The sequence below is a fragment of the Papaver somniferum genome, chromosome 9, assembly GCF_003573695.1.
Source record: "Papaver somniferum cultivar HN1 chromosome 9, ASM357369v1, whole genome shotgun sequence".
NCBI classification, from domain to species: Eukaryota; Viridiplantae; Streptophyta; class Magnoliopsida; order Ranunculales; family Papaveraceae; genus Papaver; species Papaver somniferum.
Window position 1 is genome coordinate 125,113,585 of NC_039366.1, and position 27,169 is coordinate 125,140,753.

A 27,169-nucleotide genomic window follows, 5' to 3' on the forward strand; every position below is an offset into this window, starting at 1 on the left:
ACAGAAGGATGACATGGCTAACTGGGGTAACGGAGAAAGTCTTTCTCTATGAACTTGGGTCTTAAGCCCACATCATCATTTGTTCTTAATTTAAAACAGAATTTGGTAGATTAGACCTTGGAGATTGGAGTTGAACTTTAGGTGAAAAATTACCTTGGGTCTTAGGCATGCTCGACCCTTATATTGGCATTGACGACATATAATCGAACTGAACCGACAATCTTGACCAAATTTGAATTGCTTCCGGCATAATAATCTCATTGGAAATCAACACCGGAATCCTTTGTATCGGCACGCTCTTTAAATAAAAGGCAGCGTCGGTACTTTGTGCCGGCATGGCCGATAAATATTTAACCACGCCGATATTTGACTTTGGAAATCACTAGTTCCTGTATAATTTTTTCTAGGTATCGGCATAGTAACTTTAATATTGAACCATGCCGGTAGCATATTCCGTGATAGGTAAAAAGTAACTTTTATACCGTCATAGATTTTTTGGTTGGAGACAATGCCGGCATGCATTTCAAAATGGGGGATACTATTGGCCGGCATGGATGTAGCATGAATACTATGCCGCTAAGGTTGTTGCCGGCATTGTATTCAAACTACGACCATGCTGGCAATGAGCTTTTTTAGCTGCAAAAATGGTGATTTCAAAGAAAAAATCAAATTTTCAACTCATTAACCCATGTACATGTGAGTTTTGGGGATCATTTGCCGAAGATTCATGATATACTCCTTGTTGTAGTTGAGCAAAAGATTCAGCAGCATTTCTCTCTTCATTATCATCCACCATATTCACCCAAAACCTTTCTCTCAAAATTTTCCCTCCCTCCTTCTACTCTCACCTCACCCAAAATAATACACTAATCATTTAACTAGTAATCATATAAATTTCCTAATTATAATTAACCACTAAATATGATTAGTGAGGAGTAGATTAAGAATTAGTTAAAATACATCGATAAGGGGTGACCCTGATTTACTATTTAAAATTGTTTTTTTTGTCTTTTTTATATATCCCAATTAGAAAAAGTATCCCCCAGTTGCGCAATTGGGGGACACTTTTTCTAATTGGGGGATATAAATTACTATCCCCATTCAATAGTGTTTGCTAAGGGGTGTTTTTGGGAGCGAAAATACTAAAATACCATTTGGGTTAATTAAAAACATTATGATAAAACCATAACACCCTTCCCTCAAAATAAAAACTTAAAATCAATAAACCAAAATCATATCCCCATTTTCACCTCTACATAGGATCACCTTAACCCCAAGCATTGGAGATGATCTTTCTCCTTTATCTCCACTTAGCCATGTCATCTTTTTTATGACCTTGATACTTGTATTGGAGATAAAAAAAAATGGTGTAAAAAGTCTTAAATCCTTGATATCAAGTATTTTAAAACCTTCACCCCTTGCATAGGAGATGCTCTTAGTTATCTCAAATCAATAAGAATGATTTATTTTGTGCACACTTATTAAAGAAATGTGCATAAAATTGGACTCCGGTTTTTAGGTAGTTTACGGGTACGGTTTATTAAGAATTTTTGTTTTGATTAATACAAATTTCCTTTTCTCCGTCGAGAAAAAACAACAACAATAACAATTATTAATACAGGAATAGATTAACTAAAATCTTCTACACACGCAATAAACATGATTCGCAAACAGATTGAAGCCATAACAATTCTATAAGGAAAATTCAAGCCGGCTATTATCCAATATTCAATCAACAAATTCTACTTCAAACTTGCTTTCAGAGACGTGCTGAAAGTAGGATTAGTTGTAGCATAGCCTCCATCGACAACAAGATTAAGCCCATTAACATACTTAGACTCATCACTACATAAATACACAGCTGCCTCCGCGACGTCCTCTGTTTTTATAAATGTTCCTTTCAACACCGCGGATTCATAAACTGCTGCCTCCAACGTACTTGCCTCCATATTGACGGCATTAGTCAGCAAAGGGGTTGGAAGCGCAAATGGAGAAATGCAATTAACTCTAATTCCATATTGGCCTAGTTCCACGCACAAGTTTTTGGTTAAGCCCACAATAGCATGTTTTGATGTGGTGTAAGGATTTGGAGTCTCACCGGCTATTATAGAAGCAACACTAGAAGTGAATAATATGCAACCCTTCTTCGCCGGAATCATGACTCTAGCCGCATGTTTAGCACCCAAGAATGAACCTAGTACATTCACATCTATAACTTTCTTGAATTCTTCAAAACTAGTATCTACTATTGACTTACCAAATGCACCAGCTATTCCAGCGTTGTTGTACATTATATCAAGCTTACCATGCTTCTCGATGGTGCTATCAACGAGATTTTCGAGATCAGCTTCTTGTGTAACATCACAGTGGATGTAAGAGATGATCTGACCTGTGGGATCTACATCTTTACAGATGGATTGCCCAAGATCGTCTTGAATGTCTGCAATTACAACTTTTGCTCCATAGTGAACGAACAATCTGGCTGTGCTTTCACCAATCCCACTAGCTCCACCAGTTATGATGGCTACTTTGCCATGTAACCTGCAATTGAATGGATTCAGTTAATAACTTCCATTGTTGCGAAAATTACTCATATAATTCATAAACTTCGAATCAACATAAACCAAAATTAAAACGTTTGCAACTTTAATCGGGTTAGCTAGCAGGGCGTAAATATACTACTCCTGATGAACCATTTTATTTAAGCTTCCTACCTCTTGGCAATGGGAGCTTCAAACAAGGCCCCATGAGAAGTACTCATTTTTTGTCTTTGAATCTAAGAATATAAACGACGGGAATTGATTGAAGAATGGCTAATGAAGTATGAACTAATATAGATCTCTTCAGTACCTTGGTATTGGTATATATAGAGAGAATACATTGCATTGGTATCTGTTTATTCACGGGAAGACTTTTTTGTAATTATAATTTGAACATGCTTGAAATTATAATATCATGCACAGTCTATCTCAAAAAAATAATATCATGCACAGTTAAATTGCAAATGGATGATTTATGGACTCTGTTGTACGTCTCCTAGGTAATTGAACAGGTAGTCTTTTGTTAATTGCATATAGTAGTCTGTAATCCGTATATATGGTTGAAGTTTTACTAAAATAATATCATTAACTTTGTTTATATGTTTGTGTAAGCCAGATCCAATAAAGGGCAACGTACATTTAGCAAAAGAGGTCCGAGACTCTCTCAACCCTGGTTTATATGCTTAGAAATGCGCTCGTCTGTTGTGAGTTTGTGATGTTCAACATATCTAGAAGAAGTACAACATTGACAAATGCGTTTGATTCCTAATTGTGAGGTTAACATGTCATCAGTTTGACGTATACAACTAAACCTGATCATCAAGACTAATTCAATTTAATTAACAGCCATTTATGAGCTATTAATTTTGTTGAGATGAACGTCTGATTAATACTAATATATAATCCGGCTTAATGGGTTGACAAAACTTTGATGCATGTGCATAACTGCATATGTCTATACGAAATAATGAAGCTATGGATATAAACAAACTAATATATTTTAGATAACATGTGTAATTCAAGTGTTGCATATGTTATGCTTTCATCACTTATAAAACCATTAGTGGGAGTAAATCAAAATGATTAAGCTAAGCAAATTAGTCCTGGCTAGTTTGGGGCCTAGTGTGATTATTTGGCCTACAAATTACTTCATCTACCTAATAGGAAATGATAAGGGGTGTCTAAATTTGTTGAAACTACTAATTTACCTTCTAAAAAATATTAATACTATAAATTTACCCCCATAACTCTTAATAATAAAACTTAAGACCAAAATCAGATTCATTCTCATCCCCTATAAACTGATTCTTCTCTTCTCCCTTTTTTTTATTTTTATTTTTTTTGAAACCAAAACATTGTTGATCATCGACGATCCAAAAACGATTAATCGTTTTTTTCTTTCTTCTATATAATGTCGAAACCAACGCGAGTGAAGCATGCTTCTAACAGGAATTATCCTAGTGCGAGTAATCCCGGAATTGTTCAAGCGATTGGAAACAAACCCAAGAAGAAAACGGTTGAGGAAGACGAACCATCTTTGATCGTACAAGAGGAGGAAATGGGTCGAATCATGTACTTTTTTTTTATCAACTTAATCCTCTAAACTAGGTTTTAGTAACATGCAATCGCTCAAAAATCGAAAATTTTGTGATTAAAATTTTTCGGTTTACCAGAATCGGATTATGTCAATGTACTTGTGAACCAATTGTGTTTAGAAACGGTTGATGTTCTTGGTCACAAACACCGATTGTGCTGCATGTGTTTTATGGTTCAAGAAATTTGAACCAGAATCAGACAATATTAATGTACACATTGTTGTTTCTCGCTTATCTCGGACAATATTATACCTTGAATTCAAAAATATGCATTCAGTTCCATTGTTGTTTGTCGCTTATCTCCGTATTCTATAGGCCAAACAAGGGAAAGCAACAACGGCAAGCCGAAAAGAAATATAAGAGGAAAAATGACTTTGATTCTACTCAGAGTTTGGGACCTCGTCGAGAGGGTGGTAAAATTTTGAATGCTTCTCACCGAAGGGGCTCGGGGAGTAAAGCCAAAGGGATCTGTATCAATGACCCATCACCTCAAGCGGAGAAACAAATACAAGAAGAATTTGATTCTGATACACCTACTGAATAAGGAGGTGGAGATAGATTGTTGAAGAAGAAAGTGGTGAGGAGGAAGTTAATGAAGAAGAAAGTGGTGGCAAGGAGATCAATGAATAAGAAAGTGGTGGCAAGGAAGTTGATGAAGAAGAAAATGAGAATGAATGCGATGAAGAAGAAAATGACAATAAAGGTGATGAAGAATAAAATGACATTGAAGTTGATGAAGAGATGGGAGAAGTTCAATAACAAGTCCAAGGAGGAGAAGTTCAACAACAAGTCCAAGGAGGAGACGCCCAAGAACAAGAATGATGGTCCAAAGAAGAAGAAAGGGGACCACATTCCCGACCCGATGAAGATGTTTCCTCGCGGACCTACTGATCCCGTTTACGGGTTACCCGATGATGGAGGAAAGTTGTTATGAGGTTATAAAGAGAGCTGGGACGCTGTCGTCTGCCATACCATAGTAACTACCTAAACCTTATGATATGTAACATAAAACTTATTATCTGTGTAGTGTTTTGATTATTGTCCATCTGATTTTTTTTGTTTTATAGAATCACAATGATGTCGTTCGTTGTATGAAGCCAGGAAATCAGTGAGTATGATGAAGAATTGTCCACTAGAAGCACCAAAATCAACCGTTAGAGAAGTTGAGGAAGTAATGAAGATAGTCAAATCTACGGTGTTGTTGCCTGCGGTCGACAATTTGGTTCTTGGTTTCACAAACCTATTTATTCTGCTTTTGCCGAAAGAATTTACAGGGAAACAGATACTTTGCATCTTCTGTTTAGCGAAATGACGATAACTCCAAATGATGCGAAGTTCATTACCGGGTTAAGCATAGAAGGTAAATACGTGAAGCACGAAGGATACGCGCAAGAGCTTGAGTGGGATGAGATTTACGATATCACCAAGAATGTGTTCCAATGGGATGATGAGAAGACCAAGTCAGAAATGCTAGTAGGTCAATCAAGGCATAGGATATTCAGTCTCTCATGCTTGAGGAAAAACTTCATAGGAACAAAGAAGCTTCGTGCTGAGGGAAAAGAGGTGACCATGGAACGTATCTTCGCCACAACCAATGCATATGTCCACTACATCCTGGGAGTTGTTATCTTCCTCGACGTTTATAGGCCCGTGTGAACGACAACTTTATTCAGTAGTTGCAACCATTTGACAAGATTCACGAATACTCTTGGGGCTCTGCTATCCTTGCACACTCGTTGAACGAGCTGAGAAAGGTTTCTAGGGATCAAAGGAACCAAATCGGAGGGAATATGGCTTTTCTACAGGCGTGGATATATTTGCACTTCCCAATATTTGTTGAAAGGGCTTTTGTGAACAAGCAATGGGACGGTAACTGTTATAGAGACATGTACACCTACAACAGTAAGTCGAAGTCCCGAAAAGAGGATTATCTGAAGTTGAGACGCCAGTTGGACAACTTGACGACGAAAGATGTTGTCTTTGACCCTTACAAGAAGGATTTGGATAAAGGAAAAGGAAATATGGTTGGGTGCGTCGAGCAAGAAAATTATTTTGGGCCTTGTTTCACCAAAGAGGATATGTAATATACAAACCCGACGAGAGTCCCAAGACAATGCGAATATGTACTGAAAATGCGGGGGTCTGACAACCACACCCAAAAATTCGTTTGGAAATCTGAGAGGACTTACTCCAATACACTTTCTAGAGAATCAACTAGACAGTCAGACTCAATCTAGAATAAAGTATATCAAAGAGTTTGATATCTCTAACTTTTAATTCAATCAGCAAATAGAAATTTGTGAGACTGATTGAATAAGAGGAGTAACTTGAACGGTACCAAAGACCAATGTTCGAGTGTCAATCAGTGTAAATCAACAACCCAAGGTTGGATATTCTAATCGATTGATCTTAACGCACAACCTGTGACATTTCAATTATATAACAAAATATAATACGGAAAAGAAATAACACAGACACCAGAATTTTGTTAACGAGGAAACCGCAAATGCAGAAAAACCCAGAGACCTAATCCAGATTGAACACCACACTGTATTAAGCCGCTACAGACACTAGCCTATTACCAATTAACTTCGGACTGGACTGTAGTTGAACCCTAATCAATCTCACACTGATTCAAGGTACAGTTGTGCTCCTTACGTCTCTGATCCCAGCAGGATACTACACACTTAATTCCCTTAGCTGAGCTCATCCACAACTTAGAGTTTCTACGACCCAAAGTAGAAGATTTGATAGACAAATCTGTCTCACATAGAAAAGTCTATATGATTGAATAAATTTGTCTCCCACAGAAATACCCAAGAGTTTTTGTTCCATCTTTTGATAAATCAAGGTGAACAAGAACCAATTGATAAACCGGACTTATATTCCCGAAGGACAACCTAGTATTGTAAATCACCTGACAATAAACTTAATCGACTAGAGAAACAAGTTATTGCGGAATCACAAACGATGAGACGAAGTTTGTTTGTGATTACTTTTCTATCTTGCCTATCGGATATATAAATATCGATCCAATTATTTCAATTGCACTCAACACGATAGAAACATCAAGATCAGATCACGCAACTACAAAGATAATAGTTGGGTATGGCTTCACAATCCCAATGAAGTCTTCAAGTCCTTAACCTACACGGTCTCGAGAAGAAACCCAAGGTTAAAGGAGAATCGACTCTATTTATGCAACTAGTAACTCACAGGAGGTGTGGGGATTAGTTTTCCAAGTTGCTAGAGTTCTCATTTATATAGTTTTCAAATCAGGGTTTGCAATCCAAGTTACCTTGGTAACAAAGTATTCAATAATCATCGTTAGATGCAAAAACTGATTCAACTAAGCTAATATTTTTCAACCGTTAGATCGAACTTTAGCTTGTTACACACAAATGAAATGTACCCTCATTTAGGTTTATGTAACCGTACCTAAACATGTACACCAGGTTGGTTCAAAAATAGTTAACCGAGGTTAGCCATATGATTACTCTCATATCAACCTTATTCATCTTAACCATAACTAGTTCAAATGACTCAAATGAAACTAGTTAAAGAGTTGTTCAATTGTTTAGAAAACACAATTGGAATCAAGGTTTGATTCACTTGAATCAATCATGGACATTATAGCCACGGTTTGCAAAGATTGCATTCCTTATGATTTAAATGTTTAAGTCCATGAACTGACCGATTTAACAAAGTAACCAGCTTAAGTATGCATATGGGTATGCGTACTTAAGCAACAAGATTTTGAGTTTGTTAAGTTTCCAAACTCAGCAGAATTTTTCGGTTCGAAAACTTCCGCCATTATGCGTACGGGTACACATACTTAACCTGTCTCCTTCACCAATTTTGTATACACACATATGCATACTCTTGGCTTCCGGTTTATGGATTTATAAACTAATGTGCGAACACACTATATATGCCTATATCCAAAGATGGTTACATCATCAACTCTTTATTTCAATCATTGAAAAATTCTTTTATAATGACAATAGCCGTTTTCACACATTATTAGCATCAAAGCAATTTTCAAGATATTGAAATAATCATTATCAAAGAATTCCAAGCCTACATCAAATGATTGTATCACACAAACCATGTAAGATGTTACCCGGCAATTTTCTCATGATATAAGATGAACTTGGTCGAAGCGAAAGCTTACCAACACATATTTCGAGAAATATGTAAGCGAGATATATCAACTTGAAATTTCAAATGTGTATAGAGAAAACTATATCTTAACACGACTTATGTCTCAATATAGGAGATAGTAGAAATAGACTTTCCAAGTGATAGATGAGTTCAAGTCTCCACATACCTTTTGTCGAAGAAGTTCCACAAGCTCCCCTTAGTAGTTGTTCGTCTTCAAGAGATGAACGTCGAGAGATCTAAGCTCAACTACACTATCTTTGTCCTAGTTCGAGACATCTATAAGTAGGCTAGAAATCAAGACTTATAGTTTTGATCACTAACATTTACAAACATGCTTGAGATAGCAACGCATGCGAGTTCGACCGAGCAATGCTCTAACACGTACAAAAAATCCCAAAGAAGATCAAGAAGTTTAAAATCAATGAGAAAAAAAGCGAGATATTTGATAATGACATTGAGAGTTTTCACCACCTTTTACCATCATGTGAATATTGGGAAGACAGAAGGTTCAATGGATATGGTATGGATTATCGATCGAAAACAGATGATGAGGCGATTCCGGGTTACATGTCATGGTACCTCAATGTTTCGCATACTCGAGTGATATGAGTAGATGAGAGGCCCCAGATAGAGGACAAAGATACATCTTTTGAATACCTAGTGCGTATTGTTACTCAATCATGGTTTTGTTAATGTTTTTAGCAGTATTTGTTGTTTGTTATTTAAAATAGAAAAAGAGAAGACGAGTCGGGCACTTGGTAACCCAAGCAAGGCTAGATATCAGAGAGGGGAAAAATGTTAAGGCCAATGAAAAGCTGATCGATGAATTGAACAGTCTTGAAGATGTAGAAGCGGGTGAAAAGTTTGGGGAAGCAGAGGTGGTCGAGAAGACAAAGAAAAAGAGGACGAAAACCACCGCAAAAAGGAAGTCTGAAGGTGCATCGAGCAGCACCCAACCTGCTAAACGAGGAAGATATAGTCGTGGACGTGGACGTGGTGAGGATGTTCATGGTGATGAAGATGTTGATGAATGAATGGTGTCTTTGTTTCCCACAATCATGTCTTTAACTATGGATAATTATGAAGTCAACTTATGTCTTAAACTTATTGCCGAATTATGTTTGGTTATGTTTCGTAGTTTATGAATGATTGAATCTGTTTTTTTTTTTAAAATTGCTTGTGTTTTCTTAGAACCAACTTCAATTTGTGTGTCAAAATTATGGGATTCTGGCAGGTTTTTCTCTCACAGTCAATTTACATGTACTTATATAAAAGCCGATTCTACCATTTTTACAGGGGCACAATTTCAGGATCGGGTTTTGAAGGTGCACCACATAGACCGATTATGAAAATTTCATTCACCTGGTTTGTAAGTATTCAGAATCGATTTATACGGATACTTTTAAAGTCTGATTCTGGGAAAAAAAATAATCCAGAGTTTCGATAACCTTAAGAATCTGTCTATGTGGACATTTCTTGTAATCCGATTCTTGTGAGGAAAAGTGATAATTTTTCTGTATCTTTTTTTGACAAGAATCGAATTACAAGTGAAATATTAAAAACTGAATGTTCAGAGGCATATTTTGACAACCTTCATAATTGGTCTATGTGGTCATTCCATGTAATCCGATTCTACTAAGGAAAAGTGGCACCTTTTCTGTAACTTTTTTTTTTGCCAAGAATCGGATTACATGTGCAATATTAAAATCCGATTATTGAGAGGCATATTTTATATGATTTTGCAAGGACACAATCGGTTTATGTGGACATCCCTAATAAATACAATTGTGTGAATTGAATTCGAAAAAAATAGCCGTTGAGTCTTTATCTATATAAGGACAATCTCTTTGAGCCACTCCCATATCACACACTTAGCTTAGTAAATGGAATGAGATCCGGAAGAAGATATGCAGCTCGTGAAATGGGAATCGTATGAAGATTTGTGTTTCTTTAAATCGTTTGCTAATACGTTCCGTGAACGTTCGAATAAAATTTATTCAATGTTTTAGAAGAGGGTTAAAGAGTTCTTTTACAGGCGTACCGCGAATCCTAATAAACGCAAATGGAGAGACTTAGCATTTCGATTCAACTAAATAAAAAGTGCAATGCGATAGCATGTTAAAGTTAGAAATATGGTGCACCAAAATCATCCACAAGCTCCTCTTAGGGAAAAAGTGAGTACTCCGATAATATTTATACTTATGTCATCGTTAAAAGTTCGCATACAAACATTTAAGAATTCATTGAATTTCAGCTGGAACGTTTCAATGGACTATGGGGAATTCGTAATGGGGAAACCAAGTACATTCACCACAAAGAATATACGACGTTGTACCAACGTGCTCGGAGGTTCATTAACGAACATTTTATGTGTCAAATTCTAGAATTCCCATACTGAATCCTATATATGTAATGCGCTAATTTCTTAAACTATGTAATAAATATTTTGTTTCTGAAAGTAAGGTATAATCGGATTATGTGGACATCCATAAACACCGATTTCAACAATCGGTTTATGTGAGTGTTGAAAAAACCCGATTCTGGGTTTACTTCGTCATTTAAAAAACTCAACTCAGAAAAAGTTTACAACTACACTAGCATCAACCGATTCTGGATCAAGTTTAAAAAAAAAAATTAAATTTTTTCAAGTTTTGATGATGAATTAACGGCAGTTAATTTCAGGGTTAACTTGATTAAACATCATTTAATAACCCAAATTAACATTAATTAATCAGGGGTAGTTTTTCCATTTAGTAAAATAGTTGGAAAAGGGGTTATCCATTTTACTTCAAAATATTCTTTTTTGTCTTGTAGTCATAGGCCCCAAATTAGGCAAGAAATTAATCTATACTCCATTAACGGGCAGAGTGGGTCGCACATTACTGAACGAACAATGAAAAAGACAATGTCGTTTGATTTGGGGTTACATGTCCTCAACATTCCGTTAATGAATGATATCCCTTGTCAAACGACAGATTCATCTTCTGTTGTTCCTCCATCGTACTTGGTTTTGTACTTGGTTAGAAAGGGATGTGCAGTCACCCTTCCATTTTGGGATCCATAGACTTATCTTAGTTAGTCGCAATGAAAATTCAACAAGGGCATCTGATCATGTCATGATGTAGTGAAATGAATAATGAGCAATTTAATTTGCTGAAAATCGTAATCTTAGGAATAACATAAGAGAGTAAGTAGTGTGAGAATTGTGTTTGTGTGAAATGAGAGTGTGCAGGATATGTGATAATCAGGAGTAAGAGTGAAGAGAATTCGTGATAACCAATCCTATTAATATTGTTCTCTGTCTTTGTAACATGTTTGTCTTCTTTTAATCAATACGATTACAACCCGTTAGCAATGTAGATATCAGGTTTACCTGTGTTACTATGGTATTAGACTAAGAAATCATCAATTTCATAGGGTATCGATCCTAGCCTGTAAATTTCTTAGCCAAAATCATCATTATTTCATCTTCAACAATCACCACATCATTGATTCATCATCATCTTCTGTTGTTGCTACTGTAAATCGAATTTGAAGGCTGATTTCATTAATTCATCTCAGATTTGAGTTTAATTCGACTCAACGGTGCGTTTAGATCTACATCTACAACAACAGTTGGTAATTTTCTTCATCCACCTCCATTAATGGTGTTTTCTAGTAAGAATTAGGGTTTTGATTTGGTTTGATACTTATGATACGTCAACAAACAAGATTAAGCATGTATTTTAGATCAAGAATTTAGTTCTATTCCTTGAGCTCTTGGTTATTTTGATTTATAGTTTGGTTGTTTGAATTGAAATCTCTTACCTCAACAGCTAGAATTTGAGTCTCTGCTGGTAGTCTCCAAATTCATCTTTAGATTACTTTGGATTTGATCTCATGTTTTCAACTTCTACATCACTAGCTCAACATCATCCAGTTTCATCTTCAACTGCCTTATACTTCAAAATCTAACTTATTTTGCATCTAATTTCTTAATCAAGATCTGTTTTTCTTGTTTCCTGATGCCGAAAGGGTCTGACCGTGTTCTAGTCCGCTACACCAAGGTGTAGTTAGGGTGAAAACTTAACGTCGTTCCACTCGACTGGATTCAGCAGAAGGTTGATATTTTTTGTGTGTAAATGATGTTGCACATAGTGCATCATGGCTCATTCTTCATACTTCCGATCTCAATTCTTATTTCAAGGCAGTCCTCACTGCGATTGAAGTATCTAGCGGTTTTTAATGATGTTTCTGCATTTGGACTTCGAATTGGAGGTGGTGAGTTATATAAGTACACGTTAGAGTTCTCTTTGTTGAGTTTGTATAACTTAGTATGCAACCTGGTGTTAAGTTTGCATGTGTAGTCAATACGCAATCTGTTGTTCTTTTATCTTTCGTGTTTATTGAATAATACAGTTGAAGTTCATCTTCAATGATGTTGTTTACTTCTTCAATAAGTGATTCATGGTGCATACCTGATTCTTTATCTTGTACTTTCATGTTTGTTATTGTTTCTAAGTGACTAATACAAGCTCCAACTGAGTCCATGTTGTGAGTACATCAAAATTTATATATTTACACACATAATATGCAATATATTATCCGATATTATGCCATAAAATAATTTGATTTGAAAATAAAATCTCCGGATAGTTGGTATAAGAATATTGTCATGCACATTCGTTTTTGAAATTTTATTATAGAAAAATGTTGTACACATTTATTTTTGAAATCTAAATTTGGTAGGTTTCGATATATTAACTTATTAATTAATCGATAAACTAATGTCTCGCTAAATTGATAGAATTTAAGAGTTCCAAGACTATTAATTTATCGAAGTTTTACTATACATAAACAATTATATCTAATTAGAACTAATTTCTTTAGAACGGAAAGATTTTTTTTTTTTAAAAATGAATCGATTATAATGTTAAATTTAATTTGATTTACATTTAAATTAAATTTACAACAACGTCTTGCTCGAATAGTATGTGTACTTTTTAACATCCCTGTACGGGTTAATAACAACTTCTTAAAGATTGCGTAATGAGCTTCGTAATATTTTTTCCATATTTAGTTATGACTAGATATCGTTATATTTTCTTACCATGTTTTATATTAAAATATGACTTAAATTAATTTAAGATACAAAGATAACAAAATGTTGGACACTCAGTTCTTCAACACCTTTTTGTTAGAGCACTGCTTGGTCAAAATCGAAAGCGTTGCTATCTCAAGCTTGTTTGTCAATGTTAGTGATCAAAAGTATAAGTCTTGATTTTTAGTCTACTTATAGCTATGTCTCGGACTAGGATATATTGTGTAGTTGAGATTTAGACTTCACGGCGTTCATCAGTTGAAGACAAAGAACTACTAAGGAGAGCTTGTGGAACTTCATCAACAAAGGGTATGTGGAGACTGAAACTCATATATCACTCGGAAAGTCTATTTTTACTTTATCTCCTATATTAAGACAAAAGTCGTATTGCTATACAGTATTCGATTATACACATTTGATATTTCGAGCTGAGTTTAACTCGCTTACATATTTCTCGAAATATGTGTTGGTAAGCTTTCGCTTCGACCAAGTTCATCTTATATTCTTGACAAAAGTCAAAATATGATCATGTGAAAATCGCCTGGTAACATCTTACATGATTTGTGTGATGCAGTCATTTGATATAGACCTGGAATGCTTTGTGATGATTATTTCAATAACTTGAAAATTGTTTTGATGTTAATAGTTCATGAAAACAGCTATTGTCATCCTCTAAGAATGTTTCAATGATTGAAATAGAGTTTAGAACACCTAACCACAATTGCACTAAAGACATAGTATGCGTACTTGCATATATGCTGATCCAAGACTAGTTTAGTATGCATACCCGTATGCGTACTGGAGAGGTCAGGTGAAGTCTGGGAGCCTTGGAATGTGTACCCTACGCATACTGATGAACTCAATTGAAATCCGGGAACTGTTGTATACGTACCCGTACGCGTACTAATTCAACTGTTGTTTTGGATGTGTGATAGTATGCATACTGTCGGACACAATCCAAGTCCGGCTACTTAAGTATGCGTACCCGTTTGCATACTTGAGTGGGTTAAAGTTCTAGTATCGGTTGTAACATGAACTAATACGTTTATGTAATAAGGAATGCAATCACTTGCAAACCGTGGCTATAATGTTCATGAATTGATTCGAGTGGATCAAACCGATTTTTCTTCAATTGTGTTCTTGTATACTTCTATGAGAATATAACAATTGAACAACTTTATAGCTAGTTTCATTTGAGTCATTTGAACTAGTTGTGATTAAGATGAATAAGGTTGATATGAAAGTGTTCATGTGGCTAACTTTGGTTAACTAGTCATTTGAGCCAACCTAGTGTACATGTTTAGGTACGGTTACCCTTATCTAAATGAAGGTACATTTTACTTGTGTTTAACAAGCTAAGTCTATCTAACGGTGGAGAGATATTGCTTAGGTTTCAAGCAAACTTAGCTTGACTCTTAGATCAGATTTCATATAACGGTGAATATTGATTGCTTTGTTCCAAAGCTATCAAACGCTGATTTGAAGACTATATAAGGGGGAACTCTCGCAACTGGGAAACCTAATCCCCACACCTTCTGTGTGATACTAGTTGCGACTTGAGTCGATTCTCCTTTAACCTTAGGTTTATTCCAAAACCTTGTAGGTTAAAGACTTGATGACTTCATTGGGATTTTGAAGCCAGACCCGATTATTGTCTTTGTAGTTGCGTGTTCTGATCTTACTTCTACTATTGTGATTGAGTATTATCTTTGCTAGGATTTTCTTGAGATTTATCTTCGATAGGTAAGATTAAAAGAAGTCACAAACATCTTCGTCTCATCGTTTGTGATTCCAAAATATCTTGTTTCGCTTCCATACGATTAAGATTATTGTGAAGTGGATGATATTACTAGGTTGTTCTTCGGGAATTTAAGTCTGGTTTATCAATTAGTTCCTGTGCACCTTGATTTATCAAAAGAGGAACAAAAATCATAGGTATTTCTGTGGGAGACAAATTTATCTATATCAATAGACTTTTCTGTGTGAGACATATTGGTTTATCAAGTCTTCGACTTTGGGTCATAACAACTCTTGGTTGTGGGTGAGACAAGCTAAGATAATCAAGTGCGTAGAATCTTGTTGGGGTTCAGAGACATAAAGAGCGCAACTGTACCTTGATCAGTATGAGATTGGTTAGGGATCAACTACATTCCAGTCCGAAGTTCATTGGTAGTAGGCTAGTGTCTGTAGCGGCTTAATACAGTATGGTATTCAAATATAGACTAGGTCCCGGGGTTTTTCTGCATTTGCGGTTTTCCTCGTTAACACAATTCTGGTGTCTGTGTTATTTCTTTTCCGCATTATATTTTTTTATATAGAAATATCACATGTTGTGCGTTAAGTTTAATCAGTTATTAAATCCGACCTTTGGGTTATTTATTGAATTGATTGACACTTGGATATTGGTTTGTGATACGGTCCAACTTATTTCTCTTATTCAATCGGGCTCGCAAATTCCTATTTGATTGATTGCGGATTGAATTGAGAAATTGAGATATAACTCTTTAATATACTTTTATAAAGATTGAGTCTCACTGTCTAGTTGATTCTCTTGAAATTATATTGGAGTTTGTCCACTCATATTGCCGAACGAAATATTGGGTGTGGTTGTTGTACCCCGCTTTTTCACTTTTTCTTGTGAAAACTTAAAGTCGTTCCACTCGATTGGATTCAACAGAAGGTTGAGATTTCGTGGGTGTAAATGATGTTGTACATAGTGCATCGCGCCTCATTATTCATACTTCCGATCTCAATTTTTATTTCATGGTAGTTCTCACTGCGGTGTTGAAGTATCTTTCGGTTTTAATGATGTTTATGCGTTTGTACTTCGAATTGGAGTTGGTGAGTTATATAAGTACAAGCTGGAGTTCTCTTTGTTGAGTTTGTATACACTTAGTATGCAATCTGGTATTATGTTTGCATGTGTAGACAATATGCAACCTGTTGTTCTTCTATCTTTCGTGTTTATTGAATAATACATTTGAAGTTCATCTTCAATGATGTTGTTTACGTCTTCAATAAGTGATTCATGGTGCATACCTGACTCTTTATCTTGTACTTTCATGTTTGTTATTGTGTCTGAGTGACTAAGACAAGGTCCAACTGAGACCATGTTGTGACTACGTCAAAATTTATATATTTACAGACATATATGCAATATATTATCTTATATTATGCCATAAAATAATTTTATTTGAAAATAAAATCTTTGGATAGTTGGTATAAGAATATTGTCCTGCACATTCGTTTTTGAAATATTATTATAGAAAAATGTTGTACACATTTATTTTTGAAATCTAAATTTGGTATCTTTTGATATATTAATAACTTATTAATTTATCGATAAATTAATGCCTCGTTAAATTGATAGAATTTAGCAGTTCCAAGACTATTAATTTATCGGAGTTTTACCGTACATAAACAATTATATCTAACTAGAACTAATTTCTTTAGAAAAGAAAGATATATTAAATTTAATATTTTTTTAAATGAATCGATTATAATGTTAAATTTAATTTGATATACATTTAAATAAAATTTATAATAATGTCTTGCTCGAATAGTATGTGTACTTTTTAACATTCCAATGCGGGTTATTAAAAACTTCTTAAAGATTGCATAATGAGCTTCGTAATATTTTTTTTTCCATTTTTATTTATGATTAGAAATCGTTATATTTTCTTTCCATGTTTTAGATTGAAATATGACTTAAATTAATTTAAGATACAAAGATAACTATTATGCAAGGGATCAAGGTCATCCAATATGGAGGTTCTATTAACACCTTTTTCTTGTGACATAAAAAAAAAACGGTTGCAGTGGAAAATATGGGGAAAGTAAAGAGACAAAGAGAGGTTTCTATTGATCAGGATAATAGAGTTACATGGATACAATATCCTTTATATATATGTAAAGGGAAACCCTACGTTCCTAGTTGAGCCGCACATCCGTGGGTTGTAAGCCCTACAACACTCCCCCTTGTGCGGTCCAATAGAACTCCGTATACAGTACTTCACATAAAATTATTCGAATATAGTTCTTCAAATGTTGTCCTCTCCTTAGTGACTTGTTCCGGAATCAATTGCCTCATTAAAAATTTGATAAAGAAAATCCCAGTGTGGAAAACCTTGGTACAACTCTTCACATGTAGTACTTCACATGTTGTCTCGTACTTTACATGTAGTTCATCACATGCAATACGATCTTCAAAGATCGACGAGTCTAAGTTAATTGTCTCGTTAAAACTTTGTCAGGCTAACCCAGAGGGACAAAACCTGAACTAAAGAAAAAGAGTACAATATTAAGTAAACTTAGAACATAGTTGGATGCATATACGTTGCCTCATTAAAACCTTGACAATGAAAACTCAGTGGGATAAAACCTTGACGAAGGGAAAAGAGTACAACGTGACAGATGCAACTAAAGGTGATACGTTGCAGAGGATCACTTTGCTCCATTGAAGTTGACTAGTTGCTTCACAACTCGTAAGGCGGAAGATCCTCGTGGGAAAGACAATAGCCTTAGATGGGAAATTACGTTCCCGATTTTTGTTGTTGTCTCATTAAAAACCTTCCAGAATAACAAAACCATGTGGGAAAAAGCAACCTCGGTGAAGGAAAATAGTTCAACATACCATTAGATGCTCCCCCTGATGTCAGAAAATTTTCATTAGTCTAATGCATCCAGAAGAAGTTTATCACACTTTACTTTGGTGACTTGAATGTTTATAAGACCTTGTTATTGATTCTGGAAGTTACGTTGCTTAACATACTATCACGTTTCATTTCTTTGATTCAGATATTTTCAGTAATATCAACGCGGTCTTTATGTCTTCAACATTCAACATACTTGACGTTTTAGTGTTATCTCGCTAAAAACCTTGTCGAGTAACAATACCCTTTGGGAAAAACTATTCTCGATCGAAGGGAAAAAGAGTACAACACAGCTTCAATTTCGAAGTAAAATATGTCGACATCATATCCTTGGATCCTCCCATGATGTCGGCGTCTCCCCCTGATTACTTTCAGAGTTTTCTATACAGTTCCTTTAGTCATGTACTTTTCGAAAATGAATATCGGTAATGACTTAGAAAAATAGTCTACCATATCTCCCCTGATTACTTTCGTTAGAGAAGCATTATTGTCCCTTCATAATCAACAACTTTTGGATTGCACTTTAATTAGCAGTCCTTTTTATGTCTTTGCAGGGATAAAACAAACTCATGTCAGTGATTACTTTTAAGTACATAAATTACATTCAGTGTACCATTCCAAACACGTTGGGTTGGCGCTGAGCTATATCTAGCTAACAAGTTCCCCGAGGATGTAAAATTTAATCGAGTATATTACGATACTAAGTGCAATAATGTGTATATTGTACTTAGATATGGGAATTTCATCCCCAACACATCTTCGTCATCTTTATTTAGACGAAATGGTCACTTACTAACATTTGAACCTCGACTGATTATGGGAGTGCTATCAGGATGCATATCTTTATTAAATTTCCTGAAAACTTTAAACATATGCAAACTGGTGGAATAGTATACCACAAGCTCAGTATTCGGTCGAGCTTTCCCCAGATTTTTCATCTAAAATTCGGATTTCAAATAGCTTTTAAGGTCTCTTATTACATCAAGAGTACTCATCATGTCTGTATCATCGACATAGATATCTACAATTCCAAATCAGGAACTTTCTTGTGAGTACGCAATGAATAACTTACTTGTCTATCCCCTCCAAATCAAATAGTCAGTTAGACAGGTATACCACATCCGCCTGATTGCTTCAATCTATAAGTGAGCGTTATATCTAACTGTAAACGCACTCTGTGGTTTAGAGTCACTTGATTTGGGAAACAAAAGGCTATAAAGTACTTTTGTAAATATCTGTTATCTATTGATTCTTTTAGATATTTGTAACAACCACATACATATGCTGCATTTCAAGTCCTTTTGAAATTACCAAGATAACTAAGTAGCGGAACGTTGTAACGTTCATTACAAGAGAATAATTCCAGGGCTTTGTGAGAAACCTCGCGCCAAAAGGTGAATCTTTATCCTTTAATACTTCTTTCTTCTCATTATGCTTTGTGACAAATTAATAATGTATGTCCATTAGGATTTACACTTGGTTGGTTAGCACTACCATACCAAATACCGTATATTTGTCAAAGAACCAAGTTTTACCTGGATTGTATAGGCCAAATATGCTCTTCGTTGACATTAAGCAACAAGGAGATTGGTTCGATCTCATCTTGCTCTATTTCCTTAAGCAAGTGTATATGAATTTAATCACCAATATGCTCGCATGATCTTTCCATTGACTCGTGCACATTTTCATAATCCACTTGGGATGTCATTGTTCTCTGGAACCATTAAACTTTGGAGCGTCCTCCAGTTTGATTCATGGACATATTCAGAGACAATACTATGAGATGATTTCTGATGACATAAACAAGTTGTGCCTTCCTAGCCTACTTCATTTCTAAGTAAGCATTGATCGAACCAAGTGGTCTCTCCAACTTCCTTTATGGATCCACGACCTCAACCACACTTCCAGTAAGTGTAGTTGCAACATCTTAGTCTATGGTGTATATCCCTTATTGAGGATTTGTAACCTTGGAGGTAGGTTTGCAGCTGGTATGTGTGATCTCATTACTTTAGCGACGTCAGTGTATATTCTGAAAATTGATTATTCGTTGTCACTTCACATTTACATTTGTGGAGTACAAGAATCAATATGAGACACAATGGGAACACACCACGAAAATTCATGTCGTTCCCTTAAAAAATACATTTTCTTATCTCCCCCTAACGATGAGAAGACTGGCTCATTAAAGTGATAGCCCGCAAATCTAGCGGTAAGAGATCTCCTGCCAAAGGTTTTAAAATGCGGATAATTGTTGAAATATCCAACAAAATTACTTAATCATTTTCGTGACCCATCATAGTACGATGTGGACTCGTAATGGCACACATATAGTGCAACCAAAAATGCGTAAGAACACAAATGTCAGGCTTATAACCAGTTACCAACTGGTACGCAAAAATGGTTGACTAATTGTGGGTTCTAAAACGAATAAGTGAATATGTGTATAATATTTCATATCCCCCAAGCATTTGTAGGAAGGTTGTTACGCATAACCTATCCTTAGACACCATATATAACCTATGGTGGTAGCCTCTGCGATTTCCTATTAAACATGCAATATCCATCAAGTCCTTTTGATGTAAAATATTTAGCAATAACAAGGTTGGTGAGACCTTAAATTGTATAATATGTGCTAGAATTTTTTCAAAAACGCATAATTTCTTGTGAACAATAATTAATTCAACACTTCGAATTATCCATCAGAGTCATAAATCACTTGAATGGACCGCATTATGTATGGATATGTCCACAAATATAACCTTGTTTCTTTTGAAAAAAATGGGTTGTTTACCATTTGCATCTTAGGATGGTCTCAATCCTTTTTACTAAAGCATGACTTTGTAAAACAAGTTACATGCTTTATTACTTTAAAAGCATAATGGGAGGGGAGGTGGTGTTTCTGGTACTTTAGAAAGAGTTGATTATGAGAGATGTGGTGAATTTGCATTCTTTCAATCTTTGTGATTCCCATTTTCTTGTTAACTCAAATAAAAGGATGTCCATTTGAGTTCTTTCAAAACAAAACATCATATCACAACCAAAGTGTCTTTATGGTTATGTCAAAACCTGAGTGAGTCAATTCCCAACATTATATTGTCAATTATCCAAGTATTAGTGATTTACAGTTCACTAGAATAATTGACTCATTATTTTCTCTAAAATGTGATTCCTTTCACAGCCATTGGAGGTAATTTGTAGATGCATTCCCATTCTCACGGTTAGTTTTCGTTCAATAACCGTTTGCACAGACTTCGTATAAACTTAACAAAGTGAACTAGCTCTTGGTTCTTACAGAGCTCATGTAACTTTTAATCTTTATACTGATCAGGCAACAAAGATTGAGCATTTCTTCGCTCGGATATTATCTGTAATGATCCAATCATCGGATGGTATTACATAAGGAAACAATTCAACAAGCAGTTTAATATATTTCCTTAAGAGCTTTGTGTAATAAGTGGTGTGGCCTTATTACGTAACAAACAAAAATTTATCTCATTTACTTTAAAGTGTTACGATTCATGAGGATAATATACTTTTCATCATAATGTACGAATGATCCTTTTAACTCAAGTACTTATGAGTATATCTCAGGTGCTTTAGAGTATTTCAGTCTCATGGAAATGATATACTTTTACTAAACTACCATACAACCGATAGTCAAGGATCAAATCATACAAAATTCAGTTGAATAAAGATAATTAATAAAAACTTAACAAAATGTAAGTGTATTAATTGGGCAAGTTTCTTATTGCCATTGAAGTTGACAAGCGGGGGTATGGCCTTCTTTTAACATATAGTAAGTTTGTTGTCATTTGAACTCTCTATATATCTTGTAGTTGGCTGCTATTATATAATACTTGTATTCCATCACTTGTACCATACTCAGTGAATGTTTATACCAAGCGTCCAACTCTCATTCCAATGAATCAAAATTACGTCTCTGTCTCATGCTCAGTAAATACATTTACTTTGTATTGTTATTACTTGAGCCAATATTAAAAGTGTTTTAAATTCCAATGAACATTCAAATTTTCGTGGGGAAAAGTTTCATGAATGTTTCAAAAACTTCCTTCAGAGCATTCCATCGTCTGAAATCAATATTTCGCCTTAAAACGTAGAAGTTATGCCCTCATCTTTTGAACAATGCATCGTCATTGGTTGAAGGTTTTCATGATGGAAGTAAATACCTTGTATCCACAATTTACTTCTATATCAGAGGCTTTTTAATGGCGCTCAAGTACTTCTGAGTCCAAAAGGTCAAATTTTATTCGAGTTGGTTTAATCAGAACTCAGTCAACGGATTGATCAATGACTGGTCCATTGGTGACTATGTCATGGTTAACAAAATTCCACATATATGTTCCATTATATATGAAGTGCTTAGGCTCATTTTTAATAACCTTGAAACTATTAGCATATGAGTCCAAAAAATATTGTTAACGTTAAAATTGGAAATTTCATCATCCAACTTTATCGATCAGAAAACAATTCTAAACATATAGATGATTATCAAATTTATACAGTAACTTCATAATAGTGTTTCGACAAAAATAATAGAATTTCAACTCAATCCAACGGCTAAATAAAAACTTATCCATGACTCCGTATAACTGTTCTAATTAGCGTTTCTGTGGACATAGTTGGAAATATCACGTACTTTTGAGTATTTCCATGGTTGGATCTTTATGAAATTTTTACAGTATCTCACCAAGAACGATATACAAAACATACCAAACATATATCATAATCCAACGGTTGAAATTCACAAAACTTAGGTTTTTCGACGCTGTTAAATATTATGGTTTTTCTGAACGTACACAGTTTTATTGAATGAAGGTTTTGGAGATTGCATCATATTCCGATTTGATTTAAATTTTAACATCGTATGTAATGACTGATTGGGTTGAACATATTAAAATTGCATGAAAATCTAACGGTGAAATTTCTATGTTTTATAATCATATGTTTGTGGAACCCTAATATATACTACGAAAACGAAATTTCTTTGTTCAAAAGAAATACCTGGTAACACATCCATGATGATAAACAAATAGGATCAGAACCACCCTAATCTTCAAGGAATAGTCCATAATAAATCTTGAACTTAGAAAAAAAATCGCATCAGTTGGTAGAGTCGTGCATGATAACGTGTTGCAGTGGAAAATATGGAGAAAGTAAAGAGACAAAGAGAGGTTTCTATTGATCAGGATAATAGAGTTACATGGATACAATATCCTTTATATATATGTAAATGGAAACCCTAGGTTCCTAGTTGGGCCGCACATCCGTGGGCTGTAAGCCCTACAACAAAAACAACTTTTTACCTAAAATTTATCTCCAGTCCCCGAAGTCTTATTTATCACTCTTTGTTTATATTTAGAGACAAAATGATGTGGACTTAAGACCCAAAATCATGAGAGCATATGTTTAGGCTCATCATTTGGAGAGAAGTGAGATGCCGATTTTTAGGTAGTTTTATTTTTGATGGTTTATCGAAAGTTTTTGTTTTGATTACCATTGGTTCTACATGATTTGTCAAAAAAAAACTACTCCAAAACCGCATTATTCCAAAGATACCCATTTTCAAAAAGTTCCAGAAATACCCATAAAATGAAAATATTGAATAATTTCCTGCTGAACTTAAAGATTTTCTCAATGAGATCCGTGAATATGTTTTGCTCACTAGCTAGGACAGGAACCGTAGGCCACACTGTCATATCTTCTTTTTTTTCTTCTTCTTGGCACAGAATGAAAGCATGAAGTGAAATAACAGCTTCTTTTATAATATTTAGCCGAAATTTAATACTCCCTCCGTCCCAAATTAATTGAGCTATTTGTAGTTTGCACAATTATTAAGGCAAAGAGAAAAGGGGAGTATGTTTAAGTATTTTTTACAATTATACCCTTATGGATAATAACTAGTAAAACTTAGAAATGATTTATCTCTTAAACTATACCATGGTTTTTCGTAAACTTTATACCATTGTAAAGCATTTTAAAACACCTACGTAATGAATATAAACTGTCTTGAGTTATTGCATTGAGTTTTTCGAGGAATGGATAGTTTTAAAAAAAAACTAGCATTTGGGTGATTCTTAGCTATAAAATGACCTTTCTCCAACAAAGAATTTGTACAAAAACTCTCAAACTCTCTAATTATTGTAATAAAAAGGAAGAAAAATGGCTTCCTGATACACTACCGAAGAAGATGTTGCAACTGTAAGAGCATCACTCACGGTGAGAAAGCATGACGAAAATCAAGGCATTAACGTGGGTGAAAGTGATGATTCTCAATGGAACCGCGTATTTATGGCCTTTGTTGCCATAGATGGTAATGAAAATGGAAGATCAATGAACCAAATAAAGGAAAGGTTCGAGGAGATCTACCTAGAAATGGAGATTTTATGGGTGCAATTGGAACGGGTGAAGGCGAAGTGTCCCCAAAAGTCTTTTTTCGTAAGAGTGAGTATGTGCAAAAAAAAATCATCAAGAAAGTTTTGAATAATATACTAACTTCAGCTTAATTTGTTTTTTTAGGAAGCCTTTGGCTCTTTCCCAATACAAAGCTATTCGCCGCAAAGATTTTGATCACGAACAATGTTATTGGATCACAAAACAGATTATTGAGATTTTCAACAAAGCTCGACTATTTAAGTGTAAGACTCTAAATTTTCTTTTTTCCATTTAGGTATAATGGGATGTCACGCTAAATAATTATTAATGGTGACATTATCAATTAATGAATGAAAGTGAAAATTTTGATGAATTATAACTACAAAATTTGGAAAACCAACCAGATTTACAGCTAGGTAAACCAGCCGTGAATATGGAAACCTTGTTAGTTCCCGATCTCCGAAAAACATATTACGGCCAGGAAATTCTAAGGACCCAACCGATTGTTGTTTTACGGTTTGGTCATGATCCGTTATCCAAGCTGTAAATCTCAAAATTTCAATTTTTGGAAACTTTTAGGTCAAAACGGCTAGGTCATAACCGTTAAAAACCTAGCCGAAAATAGTTATAATTTTTGGTTTATTCGTTAGAAGAAATTGAAACGAACATAAAACTCAATCAATAGACCAAAGTGGTTTTTCATTTATTGAATAAGAAAAGCATACATCTTTGGTAATATTAATAGGATAGTTCATAACATTTCAAATAAACGCTTAATCAAACACCTAATCATTGTATTGGGTAAAATCATAGGTACTGTGTTCCAAGATAGGGAGCAATCATCAAACTCAAACTCTTTTCCATGAACTGCCTCGTATCCGGCTCGTACACCTCTAGAAAATAATAAAAATCAATTAAAAGTTAGATAGTATCATTGATAATTATTTATAATGAAGTGTCATATTGAAAACTTACTCTTATAGAAACTTCCATAGCGGGTTGGGCTTCATTTACTGCTTTAACTTCCTTTTGGAAAGCTTCGCATTCTTCAAAAAATTTCTCGAATCTTTCCTTAACAAGTGCCAAAGTTCACGAGTTACGATTTCCGTTCAAACGACACAAAAACTATGAATATACGGTTCCAAAAAGACATGGAGGTTTGATCGATGCCAATGTCGAAATCTTCATCATGTTGTCTGACCGTGACCTATGATATAGTAATAGCAAAATCTTATTCATATGTGTAGGGAGTAGCCATGGTATTTTCTTTATGTCAGCGATAGGTGAGAATGAAATTGAAAGTTCAAATGTGTGTTTTGGGTGAAAAGGAGATTAAATAAAGGCCTATTTATACATCTTAAGTACCCAACAACTAGTTTTTCAAACAAATAGCCGTTGAGTGTCTCAACTATATTTGTCAAAGTAAAAAAAATAATGCAATAAATGCATTGGCTGAGAGAATAGACAGAATTACAAATAGGTTTCCAGTCGTTCTAACAATTACGGCTGGTAACCCAAACGTGAACCAGTCACAGGGGATTCTGAAATGTTGTTGTGACACTTTGTTACGGCTGGATGTGCATGAACTCTCAGTCGTGTTCTATTTTTTACGGCTTGAAACACATCAGTTCCCAACTGTCACTCGGTATAACGACTGGGTCGACAAATTATCTAAGTCGTAAGTTCAAAAAGCCCAGACTTTTCCCCTGAAATTTTAAGAACTTGAATCAATAAAACTGTTATTAAGAGTTGATTATAAGTTTTTTGAGGATTTTGACGAAGGGTTTTATCATTTTTCTTCAAAGTTCTTCAACAAAATTTAATGAAAATCACCCTTCTCTTTCTTCAAAATCCAGGAAAATCAAGGTTTGTGATTACTCTAACCCATTCACTAATAGTAATTAGTTAACTTAATCACCTTAATTAACACTAAATCAAATTGAGGGTAGATTAGGCATTATTGAAAATATCATGATAAGGGCCTATATGGATTACTATTTGATGACCAATTGGGTTGCAGCGCCAATGATAGAATTCTTGTTTATATGTTGTGTAAACAAGATGCAATAAATGGCAGTGTACATTTAGCAATAGAGGTCTGAGACTCTGCGTTATATGCTTAGAAATACGCTTGTCTGTTGTGAGTAATGATGTTCAACATATCTAGAAGACGTAAAATATTGACAAGTGCATTTGATTCCTTGAGAGGTTTGCATGTCATCATTTTTACGTATACAACTAACCTCATCCAAGACTAATTTGATTAATTGATTGGTACTAATCTAAAATTAATATTATATGAAACAATACAATTGGATAACTTCTGTGATAATTCATAGTTTTCAAATTATGCTTTCATCACTTATAAGCCGTTAGTGGGAATTGTTAATCAAAATGATTAAGCTAAGAAAATTTAAATATACTCCATTAGCGGGAAGAGCGGGTCACACAGCTTAACGAACAATGAAAAAGACGGTATCCTTAGATCGGGGTTAGCAGCTGTCCTCTACATGTAATTTTCCAGGGAGAAATGGCCGGTGGTTAATGTCCCTTCTCAAACGGCTCGTACTTGGTTTCATACCAAGAGGGGGGGTGGTGGGCGGGTGCCAAGTTACCCTTCCATATTGGCACACATGGACTTTCTTTTTAATACAAATTCTTCAAGGTCGGTCTGAAATGAACGATAAGCAGTCTACTTGGCCGAAATCGCAATCTTAGCAGCATGCGGTTAGCACACGAGTAACA

At 34.9% G+C, this 27,169-nt stretch overlaps 1 protein-coding gene across 1 annotated transcript; it reads right to left on the reverse strand.

Annotated features, from left to right (window-relative positions):
• Positions 1-1,512: 1,512 nt before the first annotated feature.
• LOC113314223 (secoisolariciresinol dehydrogenase-like) lies at positions 1,513-2,853 on the reverse strand. The gene is made up of 2 exons (XM_026562999.1): positions 2,715-2,853; positions 1,513-2,541 (listed from the first exon to the last, which is right to left on the reverse strand). Exons 1-2 carry the CDS (start codon positions 2,759-2,761, stop codon positions 1,743-1,745), a joined length of 846 nt encoding a protein of 281 aa, XP_026418784.1. The 5' UTR covers positions 2,762-2,853; the 3' UTR covers positions 1,513-1,742.
• Positions 2,854-27,169: the final 24,316 nt, after the last annotated feature.

Excerpts from the sequence above, each read along its gene's own strand:
- LOC113314223 (XM_026562999.1), bottom strand. The coding sequence starts at position 2,761 with ATGAGTACTTCTCATGGGGCCTTGTTTGAAGCTCCCATTGCCAAGAG. Across the intron at positions 2,542-2,714 it reads GAAGCTCCCATTGCCAAGAG|GTTACATGGCAAAGTAGCCA; the intron begins GTAGGAAGCTTA and ends ATTCAATTGCAG.